Source organism: Amphiura filiformis, chromosome 19, assembly GCF_039555335.1.
Source record: "Amphiura filiformis chromosome 19, Afil_fr2py, whole genome shotgun sequence".
Lineage (NCBI taxonomy): Eukaryota > Metazoa > Echinodermata > Ophiuroidea > Amphilepidida > Amphiuridae > Amphiura > Amphiura filiformis.
In genome coordinates this window covers 31961290-31980546 of record NC_092646.1, presented here as the reverse complement: position 1 = coordinate 31980546, position 19257 = coordinate 31961290, and the positions used below count along the sequence as shown (strand labels likewise).

General features: G+C 37.3%; 1 protein-coding gene across 1 annotated transcript; it reads right to left on the bottom strand.

Annotated features, from left to right (window-relative positions):
- Positions 1-9934: 9934 nt before the first annotated feature.
- LOC140141181 (uncharacterized) lies at positions 9935-18412 on the bottom strand. The gene is made up of 3 exons (XM_072162974.1): positions 18282-18412; positions 14817-15028; positions 9935-11361 (listed from the first exon to the last, which is right to left on the bottom strand). Exon 3 carries the CDS (start codon positions 11187-11189, stop codon positions 10257-10259), a length of 933 nt encoding a protein of 310 aa, XP_072019075.1. The 5' UTR covers positions 11190-11361; positions 14817-15028; positions 18282-18412; the 3' UTR covers positions 9935-10256.
- Positions 18413-19257: the final 845 nt, after the last annotated feature.

Here is a 19257-nt window from a genome sequence, read left to right as displayed (position 1 = left end):
AAATGCCTAATGCCAAAAAAGATTGATTTCGGAATTTCGTTGGGATTTCAGAGGGGGTCAAAATCAGCACTTCGTACTGTTCAATCAAATTATCTTTGATTTTGAAGGACCCATGATAATGCCACAGTGCACTTATAGGTCCTAATTATGTTCAGAATGGATTAACCATGTGCCAATGTCTATGAGCAATTCAAAAAAGAGAAATTTCTAGACCCCCTACAGAATTTTAGGCCCCCTAAAGTGGTTCAGCCACAAATGGCGCTTAAAATCGGCAAATTTTGACACCTAATAACTTTAGGTGTACACCAGATATGAATTTCTAGTCTTTTGCATCTGAAAGAATGTAGTCTAATGTTACTAGGAACATAAGATTTGTTTTGTATTTTTTGTGTTTTGATACTTTCAAAAGGTCGTTGACCTATGAACATTTTTCGTCATAGCGCCCTCCTGAAAGGTCTGACACATAACAAACTATACATTTTGGAATCCTCATGACCATACTGAGTAATTTGATATATTACTTGACATAATTGGGAGCATTCTGAAAATCTGACCCCCATAACCTGTACTTTGCATGTGCATCGTTGCCAGGAAGTGCATTTTTGACCCCCTTAAAAATCCATACAGAGGATTAGAAAGTAGTTTTTTCTTATTACTTGACTCAAGAGCAACTTGAAATATCAGGATAAATAATACAAATGGCTATAAAGTGATCAAAAATATAAAAAAATATCATACTAAAATTGGCATTTTGTACCGTATCCTGTATGCATGGTATGTTAGGCAAAAATGACTATTTTTGAAAGCGTCAACTTAATACTAAAACACAAAAAATACAAAACAAATCATATGTTCCTAGTAACATTAAACTACATTCTTTCAGATGCAAAAGGCTAGAAATTCATATCTGGTGTACACCTAAAGTTATAAGGGGTCAAAATTTGCCGACTTTAAGTGCCATTTGTGGCTGAACCACTTTAGGGGTGGCCTAAAATTCTGTAGGGGTCTAGAAATTTCTCTTTTTTTTAATTGCTCATAGACATTGGCATATGGTTAATCCATTCTGAACATAATTAGGACCTATAAGTGCACTGTGACATTATCATGGGTCCTTCAAAATCAAGATAATTTGATTGAACAGTACGAAGTGCTGATTTTGACCCCTCTGAAATCCCAACGAAATTCCGAAATCTATCTTTTTTGCCATTAGGTATTTCAGACACAGCCAGTGAGTGACCACATTCAAAAAGAGGATCACAACTGATTCAATTAAGAAGAAAGTGCCCCTCAAAGAGAGCACTTTGTCATTTGGACCCTTAAATTCACAATTTTGGTCGAGGTCGCCAAACTTTGATTGCCCGCCATTCGCAAACGAAATGGAATTTGAATTTTTTCTTGTGACCTCACCTAGGGATCCATGAAAGGTACCCCTGAGCCAAAGGAGAGCATAATCCAAGAGGGTGGGTGTACACTCAATCTGTTTCGACATGGACTGACCCTATTGCAGATGCTGCATTTGTGCAACTCGGACTCACCAAACTCTACTTCGGACCCCTTACTTTTTAATTTTCTGCAAGTTCGGGGGTCCCTGCGGACACTGGAGTGTTTAGTTCTAGCGCTACCCCTGCTGTCAACGTGACCTTTCAACCTATTCAAAGAATAGAAGTAGATGCCACAAAATCTACAAGTTAATGGTTTTAAAAGTCTTACATTCATTTTAAATGTGTTCAGCATTGTGTCTTGTTTATGATGGTCAGTCAGTTCATTAAAGGTGTCATCTTCGGTAAAAAAATCGGACAAATCGGAGTTGAATTAACTATATCCAGGTCGTGATTGTAGAATTATACTGCAGATTGACGAGTAATCACAGCATCTGAATTAGATGCTAATTAGATATAATAAAAGTTAGTTATGAGTTCGGATGTGTTGTTTGAGAATCCAAAGCAGTGAAAAGCATTTCTGACAATACTCGCACTGGTAAGGTTTCACTTTTGTGTTTTCTCATGATGTGTCTTTTGACATCACTATTTTGTGTAAAGCATTTCTGACAATACTCGCATCGACAGGGTTTCTCTTTGGTGTGAGTAATCATATGTCGTTTGAGTTTCCCAGACTCTGCAAAGCGTTTCTTACAAACCTCACACTGATGCGGTTTTCCTTTTATATTCTCCGATTGCTGTATAGTGTGAGTTCTGATGTGACTTTCGAGATCAATGTTTTCCGCAAAACATTTTTGACAATACTGACACTGATAGGATTTCTCTGTGTGAGTTCTGATGTGACGTTTAAGCTGATAAGCTTGTGCAAAACAGTTTTGACAATATTCACACAGATACGGTTTTTCTTTAGTGTGAGTTCTGATGTGTCTTCTGAGATCACCACTTCGTGCAAAGCATGTTTGGCAATACTCACATCGAAATCGTTTCTCTTTGGTGTGAATTAGGATGTGTCGTTTAAGTTTTGCAGATTCTACAAAACAAATCCCACAATACTCACACTGATAGGGTTTCACTTTAGTGTGAGGTAGTGTTTTTTTACAGTGAAATCTGATGTGGTATTTAAGAACATTAGACTGTGAAAACCGGTTTTGACAATATTCACACTGATAGGGTTTTTCTTTAGTATGAGTTCTGATGTGGTCCTTGAGATGACTACTTTGCACAAAACATCTCTGACAATGCTCACACTGATAGGGTTTCTCTTTAGTGTGGGTTCTGATGTGGATTTTGAGTGATCCAGATTCTGCAAAACACTTCTGACAATACTCACACTGATAAGGTTTCACTCTATCTTCAGTTTTGATGTGAGTTACGATGTGTCTTTTGAGATTACAAGAATGTGGAAAACATTTCCCACAATACTCGCACTGATGAGGCTTCTGTTTAGTGCGAGTTTTGGTGCAAGTTAGAATGTGTCTTTTGAGATTACCGAGATGTATAAAGAATTTCTCACAATACTCGCATTGATATTGTTTCTCCTTTTTGTGAGTTAGAATGTGTCTCCTTAGACAAGTAGCTCGTGCAAAGCATTTCTGACAATACTCGCACTGATTTGGTTTAGTGTGATTTAAAATGTGCGTCCTAAGAAAACTAGGATATGCAAAGCATTTGTGACAATACTCACACTGGTAAGTCTTCTCTTCGATGTGAGTTTTTCTGTGTATTTTGAGATCGCTATTTTGTTCAAAGCACTTCTGACAATACTCACACTGATAGGGTTTCTCTTTACTGTGAGTTTTGATATGGCTTTTGAGGCGACTAGATTGTGAAAAATATTTCTGACAATATTTGCAATGATAAGGTTTCTCTTTGGTGTGAGTTCTCATGTGAGTTCTGATGTGGCATTTAAGAGCACCAAGTAGTGCAAAACGGTCTAGACAATATTCACACTGATAGGGTTTCTCTTTTGTGTGAGTTCTAATATGAGCTTTAAGACTACCCGATTCCGTAAAACATTTTTGACAATACTCGCACTGGTAGGGTTTCTCTTTAGTGTGAGTTCTGATGTGGACTTTAAGATGACTAGATAGTGTAAAGCATTTCGGACAATATTCACACTGATATGGTTTTTCTTCTGTGTGAAATCTGATGTGACATTTAAGAGTACTAGATTGCGTAAACCATTTTGGACAATACTTGCATGGGTACGTGTACGTTTGTCCATTTAGACCGACAGGTTTCTGAGGATATTTACAGCAAAATGTCTCTCTAGTCTTTTTGTTTCTGGCAGCATTAACATATTTGATCATATGTTTGTCATAGTGACCTTTCAACCTATTCAGAGAATAGAGGTATATTCCACAAAATCTACAAGTCAATGGTTTTAAAAGTCTTGCATTCATTTTAAATGTGATCAATATTTTGTCTTGTAGTAGATTTAAATATCATTCGATATTCAGCAGGGACCAAGTCAGTTCTTTCCCGTCTTCAGTAAAGAATCGGACAAGACAAATCAGGGTTGGTACCTCACTGTATCCTGGTGATGATCGAATGTACTGCAGACTGACTAATAATAATCACAGCATCTGAAAGATAAAGAATATCATATTTTAAAATTATAACTTTGTCTGTATGGAATTCGTCAAGGCCCATTTAATAGATATCAAAGGTTTTGATTGAAAGATTAATACCAAAACCTAAGGAGGGAGAAAATGCAGATGCACGTTTTGTGGGTCTTTCCAAGGGGCTGTGCAATAATTATGAGCCCACATTCATGGGGCACCTTTTCAATATATAACGCTAATCTATAAAAATGCTTAGCAAAACAGTGTGGATTGGAAACACTTTTAATTTAACATTTTCTAATATTTACCATATTAAAATTTTGAGCTCACTCTTAGCCTACAATCAATATTTTGAATGCTTAGACTTCAAGTTGTGCCAAGTCTTAGAATTTTGTGACTACAATTGTAAGAAAACATGCAAATTTGCATGTTTTCAAGCCCATTTTCACTCAAATTGTCCAAATTGCCAGTTAGAACTACCTAAGGGATTAGGATTTAGCTACGTTTAATTTGCCAGAACAATTATTTTTTAATTCCAAAAAATTAGTACTGTATTTTGCTGGAATAGGGATTAAATCGCAGCTCCTACAATGTTTATCCTCTTGGTTTCTTTTTGTTAATATTTTTACAAAATAATTCCACCAATCAAATAAAATTTTAATTCCAAAATTTTGAAAGGATGATCAGGGTGTCAAATGTGCCTAAACTGATGCAATTGGAAATAGAATAGTTCCCCAACAGCAAGGTAAACCTGAAAAAGGGGAGTATACAACACACTTTTTAAGTGACACATAGCGACTGGAATCCCTTCATAGTTCACAGTTGATTAATCTAAACCATTCTGTGTCCAAGAATAAATTGTACTTAGTATAGGTCAAGCAGTGGCGGCGCCAGGAATTTTTTGGGGGGGGGCATTGGGGGTGTAAAGTGAATTTCAGGGGGGCAAAATTGGCACATTTTTGCGCAAAATGGCCGCAAAAAGTGGAAATTTACGTGATTTGGGGGGTTTTGCCTCAAAAGTGGGGGCAATCTGGGGGCCAAGAAAAACATTTGGGGGCAAGAAAAACATTTGGGGGGGCAAATGCCCCCTTTGCCCCCACCCTGTAGCGCCTCACTGAGGTCAAGAAAAGAATATCGTATAAGGTCTTTCAATGTGAAGTGAAATCAGTTTAGCTGCTTAAAACAATGTCTGATTTGCATAAGAAATAGATTCCTATTTAAATGTTAGTTTAGTTTGATAGCTACTGATCGCATTAGCCACCTTTTAATTTCGAGCCAAATAAATGAGGTAAAACGAAGGAAATTGCTATTTCATTCCAGCGCCTACAATGCGTGTATTTTAGCTCGCCGATCATGATTATCGGAAGCTTCACGCAGCTGATGGTGATGGGATTCAATAAAACGAATAGAGGACGAATAGCGATATACACAGTTTATGCGTCAAGTCTACGTACAGTGCCTACAATGCGTGTATATTCTCGCCAATCATATTATTTTTCATGATTATTGCCGAGCAGGCGAGCTACGTGCAGCTGATGGGATGTACAAACAAGCAGTGGCGTAACCAGTGGGGGGCCAAGCTGCCCCCCCCAGACACAAAAAAACTGGGAAGAAGAGCAAAAAATTGGGAAGGGAAAAGGGGGGAAGGAGAGAAAAGAGGGAAGAAAAAGGGGAAGGAGAAGAAAAAAGGGGAAAAGAGGGAGGAAAAAAAAAAAAGAGGGAAGAAAAAGGGGAAGGGAGAAGAGAAAGGGGAAGGGAGAAGAGAAAAGGGAAAGAAAGAGGGAAGAAGATCTATACTACTTTCATTGTGAAATTTTGTACTCTGAACAGACCCATTCCATGTCAACTCCAGGGATGTGCACCGCAGCACCTCTTCAATTTTTTTCTTTTTCTGTGTGGTGGTAGATATTGATGAGAAAGTAAAATTCCGAAAATTTGAGCTTCTGTACTCCATTTTGTTTTCCCGTGGCATCAATTTGAAATTAAGGGGGGTCAGCGTAAAAATGTGTCGCAACGCGAAAAGACGACGCTTGGAGGTCCATAAGTGTATAAAGGAACCCTTTACAACGTTGAAAAGTATGAATCCTGGGGTACTTATTTGTGTAGAATTCAAATCTGGCATCAGAAAACTTGTAACTCCTTTACTTTAAAAGATATAGGGCCCTCAAAATGCAACTTCGTCCATCCAGGACCAACTTTGGGTGGTCAGAACTCCAAAAGTAAAAATAATTTTACCGTCCATTTTTTTGCCAGTCAGAGCCCTTTAGTAGGACATTACTCTTATCCAATATTGAGCTTATTAGAATACTTTTAGCTGAGATATTACCCATGCAAAACCCCAATTGTACATTTACATTTTGACCCCCCTGAAAACCAATGTCAGACATTTTGATCCACCATCAAAACACTAACGAATTTGCTCACGGATGCCCTTGCTGCGTTAGAGAATATGCTCAAACAAACATCCATCACACTCCACAGCATCACTTTCGCCCTGATTTCCAAGGGTATTAGGGGTGGTGCAATAATTATGTGTACCCCGGGGTGAATTATAGGGGGGCAAAGATTTTTGGCAGGCCAAAGGGGGGGCAAGCATTTTTGGCAGGTCAAAAGGGGGGTCAGCGATTTTTGGCAGGTCGAAAGGGGGGGCAAGCAATTTTTGGCACAGATATTTTGGGCACCGTTTCTATATTACGCCCTAAAAAGGCGTACGTAGACGTTAGGAGTAGGTTCAACTAGGCCAAATTGCCCGCTCGCTGCGCCCGCCCCATATGATAAGACAATTTACGGTTTTAAATTCGGGTTCCCCAAAATCTTGCATGTGTAAGGGGGGCAAAGATTTTTGGCACATCAAAGGGGGGCAAAGGTTTTTGGCACGTCGAAGGGGGGGGGCAAAGATTTTTTTGCACTGCCAAAGGGGGGGCAAGCGCTTTTGGCAGACCATTTTGAGAATTACCACCCTGGGGTACACATAATTATTGCACCACCCCTTAGAAGGTAGACCTATGGAAATTGGAATGCTGCGGTCCATGATGTAATGATATTAAAACAGACTTTCATTATTCTCAATTATGGTTAAATGCGCATGAAATTTTTGTTCAATAATTGGTTAAAACTTTTTTGACCCCCTCCCCTTCTAAAAGGAGTCAAACTTTTGGTCCCCCCCCCCTTTTGAAGACCTAAAACTTTTTTACCCCCTCCATTTTTCCCAGCCCCCCCACCCCCCACACACACACACTAAAGTCCCGTACTAAAGTATTTATGAACATGAACACTCCAAAAAAACTACACAACATATTACATTACAATGACGTCTACGTCTGGCAACAGGACGTTCAATAAAGCTTACCAGAAAAAAATTTAATGACGTCCAACCATGATGATGAATGCAGTTAAATGATGATCAAATCTATTTTACTACCGTACGACAAAAGATGGGGTCGACATTTCTTGCAAGTTACCACAAAAATGAGCAACAAACTGCTTCAGGAAAACTTGACGTGTGTACCCCCGGTGTGTACCCCAAAGACAAAGCCAAGAAGCAGACCGACGAAGGGCGCACACCACTAAATAATTGCCCCATTGAAATACGTGTAAAAAGGCCGGCTTGGTTTTCTTTGTCATTTTGATGCCTTTTTTGGGCGAGTCTTGAGATATTTTATGATAACCTGTCGCTTGCAAATCGATGAAAGTTTAACATACGTTTCAATATATGGGTTGTCTTCCACCTCGTTTTCCCGTTACGAGGCTGTGAAAAGCGCCCTCGTTGTTTTTGACATGCTCTACTCCCCATTTCATTCCAGAAAAATTTAGTATATCAAGGCCCGGGGGATCACTCAAATATGACATTGTACGCATGCGTGACCAATTTTTTTTCAAACACCCCCTAAACGAGTTTTACCCTACCAGCAAATTTAGGTGATTTAATATAGAATTTTTTTGGCCAGTAAAATGAAAAAATGTATCCTTTTCGGACTCGTAATTTACCAAAATTTGAAACGGTACCCTAAACAAGTTGTTCAGTTTCAGAAAACTACCCTTATTCTTGAAAATCAGTGTTTTTAGACCCTAAATGCGTCACTCGCGTAACTCGCCTTGCCTAAAAAAACACCCCTTTTCCTTGTTTTTTTTGGTCACGCATGCGTACAGACCAATTATGTGAGTACCCCCCCGGGATTCAAGGACATTCTTTGTGATAAAAAGGTACCAAAATGCAACTTTAAAAGCTGTAAATTGCGTTTGATAAAAGCCTTGGATCTTTTTTTTTCTTTTCCTTTTTTTTATTTTTATTTCCTTTTTCTTTTCTTTTTTTTTTTGCACAAAAAATCTTACGACAAACATTTTTTTTTTTTTGTTTAAAAAAAAACATCAACTCATGATAGTGGATTGGTTTATTCACGCAGGCATGAGAATGATCATCCATGAAAAAACCTGAAGTGAGTGTTTAGAAGAAAGCCTGAAAAAGTGGGTGAGATTGAGCTAAAAAGACCGAAACGGGCTGAAATTAAAAGAAAGTGCAGAAATTTGGTATAAAAGCCTGAATTCAGGTTTAAACCTCCTAATACTCATGCCTGTTTTAATGCAAATGAAGAACAGTTTGTACTATCTAGTGTGTTTCGTTAGGGACCGTTCACAAACACTTATAAGGGGGGGCCTGATGCACAAAAAAAATTATCGCGAAAATTTTTCGGGGAACCCCCTTTACAGACCTCGAAAATTTCAGCGCCCTTTTTGACATGAAAATTATCGGTCAACCCCATAGAAAAGCATATAAACTCAATTTTCCCAGAAAAATTTGTGGCCATTTTTTCAGGGCCCCCCCTTAGGAGGGTCAAAAATTTCAGGGCCCCCCTTTTACATCAGGCCCCCCCTTACAAGTGTTTGTGAACGGTCCCTTATTTAAGGTGCTACCAAAAATATGTCAACCTATTGACCTTGACCTAATTTGCTGTTACCTAAGTGAAAACTTCTTTATTTGAATTGGTACATAGAAATTAACATTTTGAAACCTATTTAATCAAATTTGGAAGAACTCAGGGACTGTGCAATAATTATGAGCCCCGTGGGGGTGGGGGGGGGGTAATCTAACACTGCGTAATCAAAATCAAGAATGCCTAAAAATACAGCACTAATTTTTTGGGATAAAAAAATATTATCCTGTTTTGCCAAATGAAACATAGCTAAATCCTAATCCTTTAGTTAGTCCTAACTGGCAATAAAAGTACCTAGAGTCTTGATTTTTGCAGGGTATATTGGTTTAATAAAGTACAATTTAATCGTGTAAAAAAAGGAATTTTAACAATTCAGTGAAGGCGTCTTCCTCAGCAAATGTTATAATATGGCTTTAATTGAACCACTTCCCTGATTAAACACTGTTAGTTAAATTCGTTGTTTATTAACTCTTGTAATAACCAAGCAATGGGTGTATAAACATATCCAATGTTATATTTTCTGTTACAAAATAATAATTGGTGTGCATATAAAAAGCTGGGATATGCTGACAAAAACTATAGCAAGACCATGTAGTGCAATGTGTTTACTTTAGTGATATTGGCATGTAGCATCTAAAACTATTCAACAAACATGCAGTGTTCCTGAAACACATTAGGCGATTTGCTTCCAAATAAAACTTCTTTTAAAAAGGAATGGGGTGTCGAATGGGAAATAGCATCTGATGGGCTGATACAGTGGACATTTTGGTGTAAGTTTGTTCCTGTAGGTGGCTTAAAAACCTAATTTATGCAAAATGAGGTTTTTTGAAAATTATTTTCCAGAGTCAAGATGCAAGTATCATTTATGCCTCAAATCACTTATTTATTGTTAAATCAGTGCAGAATAGGTTAGTATCTGTGGGTTAGTATAATAATATTGAAAGTTAGACCAAAGTAGAGAACTATACACCTGATCCGTGAACTTTGTCTTTTTAAACACAAATTCTTGTTACAATTATTCACACTGATACGATTTCTCTTTTTTGTGAGTTACGATGTGTCTAGTGAGACCACTATTTCGTGTAAAGCATTTTTGACAATACTCACACTGATAGGGTTTCTCTTTGATGTGAGTTCTGATGTGTCGGAGTTTCACAGGCTCTGCAAAACGTTTTTGACAATATTCACACTGATAGGGTTTCTCTTTGGTGTGAGTTGTGATGTGGTATTTAAGAGAATGAGATAGTGTAAAGCATTTTTGACAATATTCGCACTGATAGGGTTTCTCTTTAGTGTGAGTTCTGGTGTGTCTTTTGAGATGGCTACTTTGTGCATAGCGTTTTCTCACAATACTCACACTGATATCGTTTCTCTTTGGTGTGAGTGCTGATGTGGTATTTAAGAGTAGCAGATCGTGTGAAACGTTTTTGACAATACTCACACTGAAATTCTTTCTCTTTTGTGTGAGTTCTGATGTGTCTCTTAAGATTACTTTGGTGTGCAAAATAGTTTTGACAATATTCACACTGATAGGGTTTTTCTTTAGTGTGAATTCTGATGTGATGTTTAAGAGCACTAGATACTACAAAGCATTTTTGACAATATTCACACTGATAGGTGTTCTCTTTTGTGTGAGTTTTGATATGATTTTTAAGAGTACTAGATTGCGTAAAGCATTTTTGACAATATTCACACTGATAGGGTTTCTCTTTAGTGTGAGTCCGGATATGCAATTTGAGATGCCAACTTAAAGCAAAACATTTCAGACAATACTCGCACTGGTAAGGTTTCTCTTTAGTGTGAGTCCGGATATGCAATTTGAGATGCCAACTTAAAGCAAAACATTTCTGACAATACTCGCACTGGTAAGGTTTCTCTTTTGTGTGAGTTCTGATGTGTCTTCTGAGATGACTACTTCGTGTAAAACATTTCTGACAATACTCGCACTGGTAAGGTTTCTCTTTTGTGTGAGTTTTGATGTGTCTTCTGAGATGACTACTTCGTGTAAAACATTTCTGACAATACTCACACTTATACGGGTTATCTTTCGTGTTAGTGTGTCCTTTTAGATTGCCAGAAGGTGCAAAATATTTCTGACGATATTTACACCAAAAAAGTACCTCTCTAGTCTTGATTCTATCTGCTTTAACATACTTGATCATATGTCTGTCAATGTGGCCTTTAAACCTATTCAAAGAATAGAGGTAGATGCCACAAAATCCACACGTAAATGGTTTTAAAAGTCTTACATTCATATCAAATGTGTTCAGCAGTGTCTTGTTGTATTGTATGATGGACAGAGTCAATTCATTAAAGGTATCTCCAGTAAAGAATCGGATAGGAAAATCAGAGTTGGCACCTAACTATATCCAGGTCGCGACTCGTGATTGTAGAATTATACTGGAGATTGACAAATAATCACAGCATCTGAAAGATAAAGAATAACATTTTGATCATAATTAACTAACTTGTCTGTATGGAATTCATAAAGGCCCATTTAGACATGAGGTTTACATCAAAGAAACATCCAGTGGAGTGCCCCAAGGTTCTATAGTTGGACCAACTCATTTCTCTTTAGATGTATACAGGACATACAGCTACCATTCAGAGTGCTGAATGGTGTTGGTGATATGGGTTTTTCTGGTCCGAGGTGGAGCAATTTTTTTTTGGTCTGAGGTGGAGCAATTTTTTTTGCTCATACGGCGTGACAAAAACTCCCAAGCACCCCCCTTGATATCTATATGGTGCGTCCCTTCCCCCAATTTACCCTCCCTCCGGGTTCATAATTATTGCATATCCCCCACATTTTTGACCCCCTATATTGACCAAATATTTGACCTTCATCTTTTGGGTATAATAACTCAAGAATGGTGCATTCGAGGTCAAACTCATTTTATAATCCTTAATACTATCGAATACATGACCATATGCCCGTATACATGACAGCACACCTTCGTGGAACATGTGTGCCCATCCACCACGAACTGGTCGTAAAGTCGGCATTTTCCATTTCTATGTAAAATATATTAGGAATTTGACATTTGATGAACCATAACTTCAATTCCAGATGTCCGATGAAGCTGGTTGAGGTGTCATTTTAAAGCTGAAAGTGCATTCTTTCCAAATCTGCAATAAACAGAAAATCATCTAGAGCCGACTTTACTACCACTCACTTCGTGGTGGATGGTCACATTTGTTATTTATTTCAATTTCAGTTTGCTTAGTTTACCAAGTTTATGCCCAATCTGGAATGCTGTGACATTTGCCCCTATGACATTATACCTCGAATGATTCCAATCACCAAGTTTAAAATTGATCTTTGACCTTTGACCTCGATAAATGCAGTTTATAACACTCCTCGTATTTTTCTCGATCTTTCGTATGAATTATGCCAAGTTTAAGGTCGGATAACTCGAATTTGACCTCCTCTCATATCAAGGATCCCACCACCAAGTTTAAGCCCAATCGGACAAGTTTAATCTTTGATCTTCAAATTTTACGGGCACCTTTTAAATAACACGCTCTAAAAAGGCTTTGGAAAACACTGCAGTTTAATAATGTTAAAATATGCAAGGGGGGCAAAGATGTTTTGGCGGGCCGAGAGGGAGGGCGAGCAAATTTTGGTGAGCACTTATTTGAAAATTTTCCACCCGGGGGCTCATAATTATTGTACAGCCCCTAACGGACTCATTATTTCTACCAAATGATTTAATACTTGTCAGGAAGATGTATTTTTAATTTAGATTTAGATTTAGGGCAGTACATAGCCCTTTCCTTGAAATTCTGCTCGAATTTTGACAAAATCATGGTTTTTTTCATACAAAATTAGCGGCCTAAATTTTTTTTCCGGTAAAACATGATTCAAAAACATTAAAAAAACATAATGCCAGAAAAATTGTGAAACAAATTGCTCTGTACTGTCAACTCACTACAGGTGGTTTCATGCTAATTTTTTGTTTATAGTTATTCCAAAATAAAATGGAATAAGGGACCGTTCACAAACACTTGTTAGGGGGGCCTGACCCCAAAATAATTTTCCTGGGAAAATTGAGTTTACATGCTTTTCTATGGGGTTGACCCATAATTTTCATGTCAAAAAGTGGAGGGCCTGAAATTTTTTGAGGAGGGACCCGAAATATTTCGCAATGAAATATTTTTGCATCAGGCCCCCCAACAAGTGTTTGTGAACGGTCCCTAACTAAACATGTAAAAATCCAATATGGCCGCCGTTATGGCAACAGTGGACACCGCGACAGAAAAACACGCCATTTTGAGTTAAAAATTGTTGTACCAATACATCAATGGTAATTGCGCACTAATCAGATTTTGCTGTGAGTTTTGATGCATTCTTTAAGAAAACAAGAGTAGGCAAGACATTTCTGACAATACTAGTACTCATACTGATAGGGTTATACTCTTTAGTATCTAATATGGTCTATGAGAGTACCAGAATCAGAGAAACAGTTTGAGTGTTTCTCTTTTGTGTGAGTTCTGATGTGATCTTTGAAAGTACTAGATTGTGTATTAAACATTTTTGACAATAAGCCAAATCGGCATTGGACGCTTGCAATGCATTGTAGGACAGTTTTTGCAGTTTTGGGACACTTTTCCCTTTGACCTCTCAGAAAATTCAGAAATATTGGGTTTTTGTACGTACAAAATATAATCTTTTAATGTTTTACAATAATTAAAACAAATATAAAAAATTACATTACTTTAAAAATTAATTATAAGTATTTTTAATGATCAACATTATGACAATATTAAGAAAATTAATAATAATTACGTAAATTTTCCCGATATGTCAGAGGTCAAAGTGTCCCAAAACTGCTCTCAAAAACCGGAAGTTAGAATGGCGATTGGGCTTATACTCACTGATAGTGATCAGTGTTTTTAGTGAGTGAGACACCCAGGAAGTGTGAAGCATTTCTGACAATACTGCACTGTTAAGGTTACTCTTTGGTGTGAGTTCTCATGTGTCTTTTGAGATTACCATTTTGTGAAAAGCATTTCTTACAATACTCACATCGAAATGGTTTTTCTTTGGTGTGAGTAAAGATGTGCCGTTTGAGTTCCCCAGAGACTGCAAACCGTTTCTGACAATACTCACACTGATAGTGTTTCTCATCAATGTGAGTTTTGTCAGTGTGAGTCTTAATGTGGTATTTAAGAGTACTAGATTGTGCAAAACATTTTTGACAATGCTGACACTGATAAGGTTTTTCTTTAGTGTGAGTTCTGATGTGTCTTCTGAGATCACCACTTCGTGCAAAGCATGTTTGGCAATACTCACATCGAAATCGTTTCTCTTTGGTGTGAATTAGGATGTGTCGTTTAAGTTTTGCAGATTCTGCAAAAAAAATCCCACAATACTCACACTGATAGGGTTTCTCTTTAGTGTGAGTTTGTGTTTTTTTACAGTGAAATCTGATGTGGTATTTAAGAACATTAGACTGTGAAAACCGGTTTTGACAATATTCACACCGATAAGGTTTTTCTTTAGTGTGAGTTCTGATGTGTCTTTTGAGATCACTATTTTGGGCAAAGCATTTCTGACAATACTCACACTGATAGGGTTTCTCTTTGGTGTGAATTCTGATGTGAAATAGGATGTGTATTCTGAGATTACTAGGATATGTAAAGCATTTCTGACAATACTCGCACTGATAAGGCTTCTCTTTTGTGTGAGTTTTGGTGTATGTGTGTCCTTTTAGATTGACAGATTTCTGAGGATATTTACACCGACGTGTCTCTCTGGTCTCTTTGTTTCTAGTAGCTCTAACATATTTGATCATATGTCTGTAAACGTGACCTTTCAACCTATTCAAAGAATAGAAGTAGATTTTACAAAATCTACAAATAAATGGTTTTAAAAGTCTTACATTCATTTTTAATGTGTTCAGCATTGTATCTTGTGGTAGATTTTAATTAATAGCATTCTATATTCAGCATGGTCCAAGTCAGTTATTTCCCAGATGTCTTCAATTAAGAATCGTACAAGAGCCCGGTACAAGAGAAATCAAGGTTGGTACCCAACTGTATCCTGGGGGTGATGATAGAATTGTACTGCACACTGACTAAATAAGCACAGAATCTGAAAGATAAAGAATACCATATCCTGAAATTATAACTTGTTGAAATGGAAGCCCATTAGACATATTAAAAAGGTTAAGTTTTAAACAATTAATACCAAAACCTAGGGAGGCGGGCAGAGATGCACGTCTTGTGTTGGTTTTCCGACACTATTTTCACCAATTCTTTCAACCTTCTTTCACCCGTCGCTGTCATTCTCCTATCAGTCTTTTTTTTATATGCCATTGGCAAAGCTACATCAACGGGAGTGTGGAGTACCCTAAGGTCTTTCTGATGGTCCTATAAATAACTTCTCTTTGTGAGTGAATGTTCATTGTCATTCAGTAGTTTTAACAGAGTTAGAAATAAATATAATACTGGAACTTTCTCTCAGTTCCTTGATGAAGTTTGGTGGTACCAGACGCAAAGTTGTAAAGTTTCAGTATTAGATTTATTTCTAAAATTCTATTTCACTCTGTATACAGTAAGAATACGTATAGCTACCATTCAAAGTGCTCATGGTGTGGGTGATAGTCCCGGGGTGATAGTCCCTCATTTCAAATATATAGTTTTGGTTTCTCTATTGTTCAGAAACCAAAAATCAAGGGATTAAAATGTGGAGATGAACTGGTATGCAATCATAACACTATTGTGCTGGGAGGACACAAGAGGGTATATATAATCAAAAGTATAATGGCCTATAACCATACGTATATAATAGCCTATTGTGCTAACATTTTCATTATCGATATCTATCAACGCGGGCGACTTTTGCCGTAGGTGGCACACACTTCCATGACACCATAAAATTACACCCAAGTTCCGAGATTCGTTTGATAAGTTATGCATAGACATCGTTGAGACATAAAGGATGGATATATACGAGACCTAGGCCTACATGTAGAAATCATGTGCATATATTGAGGGGTGGGGGGTGTTTTGTTTATTTGTCTGAAATATAAACGATGCATGATGATGTAGATGATTTGATTATGAATTAGATTATTCCCCGGAAAGCACAACCCATACCTCTTACCTATGTTCCCTCCGCCACCTATATATAACCTCCTCCCTCCCCCTCCCCACACTCGATATCGACTCTTCCCTATTATTCCACTCCACTCTTGAGCCCCCCCCTCCCCCTCCTTCCCTTCCCACTTCCAATGCTCTCTCCCCTCTGTTTCTCTTTCTCCCTTACCCTTACCCCCTCCCCCCTCACACACACACACATACCCTCTTTCCCTGGTGATCTCTTCTATCTCTCTCTCTCTCTCTCTATTCTCCAATAAATAAATTGAATAAAAGTTAGTTTAAACCAGCTTTCTATGATATTGATCTTCCGTCATGCGACATGCACATAAATAGAGTTCTGTATAATAGTGTTTATATCAATGAAGTCATAATCTGTCAAGTGGCTATTGTAATGTCTGTGGAAATATTTCGATTTTCTAATTCGTAGTCTCAAGTCAATGCTTTCAAACTAAATCAATGCTTTCAAATGTAGACTGCTTTGTTCGATTTCTCTGCTCGTGAATATTGCACTGCGAAATTTAAACATTTCTTTTGTATACTTGGATCAGGTAACTCGAAAATCCTGTAATTTTATTCGTCACACCACTTATAAGAAACTGAAACCAAAACCGAAACTACCTGTCACAAATGTTTAGTTTTAAACAAAAGGTAGAAACAATGAGTTCGATATCTTGTGATTCAAGTGGTTAGGCAGGACAATAGGAAACCACGTGACCAAAACCAAAACTAAAACTCAATATTTGAAATGAGGCATTGTATACGTTCTAATGACACATGTGCATCTCTCTGTGAAATTTGATCCATGATCATCCAGACCACACTGCACTGTACTGATTAGGGAAAGATGGGGTAAGTGGGACACTTTTGATATTATTGGATATAAAACTCCCGGATAAAAACCCCGGGGATAAAACTCATGTAAGTGAGTAAAGATTGGACTTGTGTTTTTATTATCCTAGGACAATGTCTGGTGTTAGTTTTGGGACGATACTCTAATTCAGTAAAGAAGGGCGGGACCAAAATTTATAAAATGACTCAACTGTCCCACTTACCCCAATAATTTGGGATAAGTGGGACACATTCTGGGATAGGGGTAAATTCGACACATATATTTATGATATAATATTACATTAAAAGAACATATTTTACAGTATTAAATGCACATTTATATTGGAGCACTTGGGCACCATTGTAAACATATAAATTATACCAAACAATAGCTATACTATCATTATATTTATTAATTTCATCTGAATACATGAGGCAGATTTTTTTTTTTGTTTTTAGTGAAAAAACCCAAAAAACCCACAATTTGTGATTTTCAGCCACAAAATCAATAATCAAAGTCATTCAATAGGCTTGTTCAGTATTAAAATTATTTTTGAGCTTGTTGGCGGTATTTAATATATGCAATTTAAAAGTAACTTAGTAATTTTGTTATTTTTGTATCAAAATTGAATTTCAAGAACCACTGTCCCACCTACCTACCTACAAGTGGATGGGGTAATAAATAAGTATAATTCCTCAAAGTTGGCCGCCACATCAAGGTAGTGTTGGTCTCAAGCATCTCCCGCAGCTATACCAATAAACTGCAATATTATTAAGCAGTGAAATTAAACATGATACATAATTGCAATTGGGTATTAAATAGAAATGAAAGCTGAATTCACTGAATTTGTCATCAAACTGCATTATTTATATTTAATAACAAATTAAACCCCTTGAGTAAAGAAAGCCAAAACTGAAAACCGTTTTGTCATAGCACTTTCCGTAGCAAAGTTACATTTTGTCAAAGGTTGACTTTCATTAAAATATTTCAGCCAACATTTAATGCATCAATTAAAAAAAAAACCAGTGCATAGTTTCATGATAGTGCGCTGGTGCAGCTTTTCTATGTGGAACTGCATGTGCGATTAATATCTCATCACAAAAAAAAATCAAATATTTGGGTCAAGTGGATTTATGTAGGTTTCCTTGACAAATCTTTTCTTGTAAATTTCTATGTAAATATGTATTGTGTTTGGGCCCCGGTTTAGGCCAATTTGGCTGACTAGCAAATGTGTTAACTACATGTATATAAGGTTTGCCTTTCATGTTAAAGTCATTAGGATGATTCGCAGATTCGGTATCGTATGCTAGGCCGGGTAGGCCTACTGCAATGACGATATAATAAAATGTCCCACTTTATACCCCACTGTCCCACCTTTTATATTACCCTATACGTTAATTTATTATCACTTTACCTGCATCGGGCCTAGAAGTATTACCAAACCTTTCAGTTGGAAAGTTAAAAGATGAGGTCGGAATTTCTTGCAAGTTATTGCCGCAAATTGTTATAAGACAAGACGAGCAGAAACCAGAATCCGATCGAGCCCTTTGGGACGCACACCACTAAATAATCGTCGCATTGAAATACACGTAAAAATACAACTACAACAAAGTAAGTTTGTTTTTCTACCCCATGTATACAATATTTTTAATATTTTGATCGAACCAAAGATTAGATTTTTATTTAAATTTGATTTTATGTGACAAGGTAAGATAAACTTGAGAGATAGGCTACTCAGGCGATACTGTGACGAACTCCTGAACAGCGCCACATCAGCCGACACTCGCGCCTCCACGCCTCTTTACCAGTTCCGGCCATGATATTGTTCCGAGCTGTCATCCATACACTTGCTCGAGAAGTCGAGCCAAGAATTTGCTAACCGATAGCTTCACATTCTATCGTGTGCAAATTGGAAGCAAGAGTTAAACCATGCACATTCGAATGATTCGATTCGGGACATTTTCTGAACAGATGTGTTTTTCTATCGTTTTTATCTGAGACCATAGCCTAAATACCTTAGGTATTATGGTCTCAGGTTTTTATTAAAACAACCAAGATATTAAGAGCCACTCAAATTCGATTCGGGACGCCGATATAGGCGCTATATTTTTCTTGACTATCAAGGATTACACCAAATGCGTAAGGATTTAGTATGGTATAGTGCACCCTTCTAAGAAAATATATTTTTACCTAGCTTCCGGGTTTACACCCCAGCTAGGTATTATAATTGTTTGGGTTTGTTCTTCCGTTGCGGCCAACAAATCTCATCAGGGCACAGTTCTTGAACCCCAATATTTGTATATTCATTGAATAACCTTTGACAATTTGGGTACAAAAAAACTCATACTCTGTTAACTGGAGGTCACATAACAAATTCAAAATGCTATGTC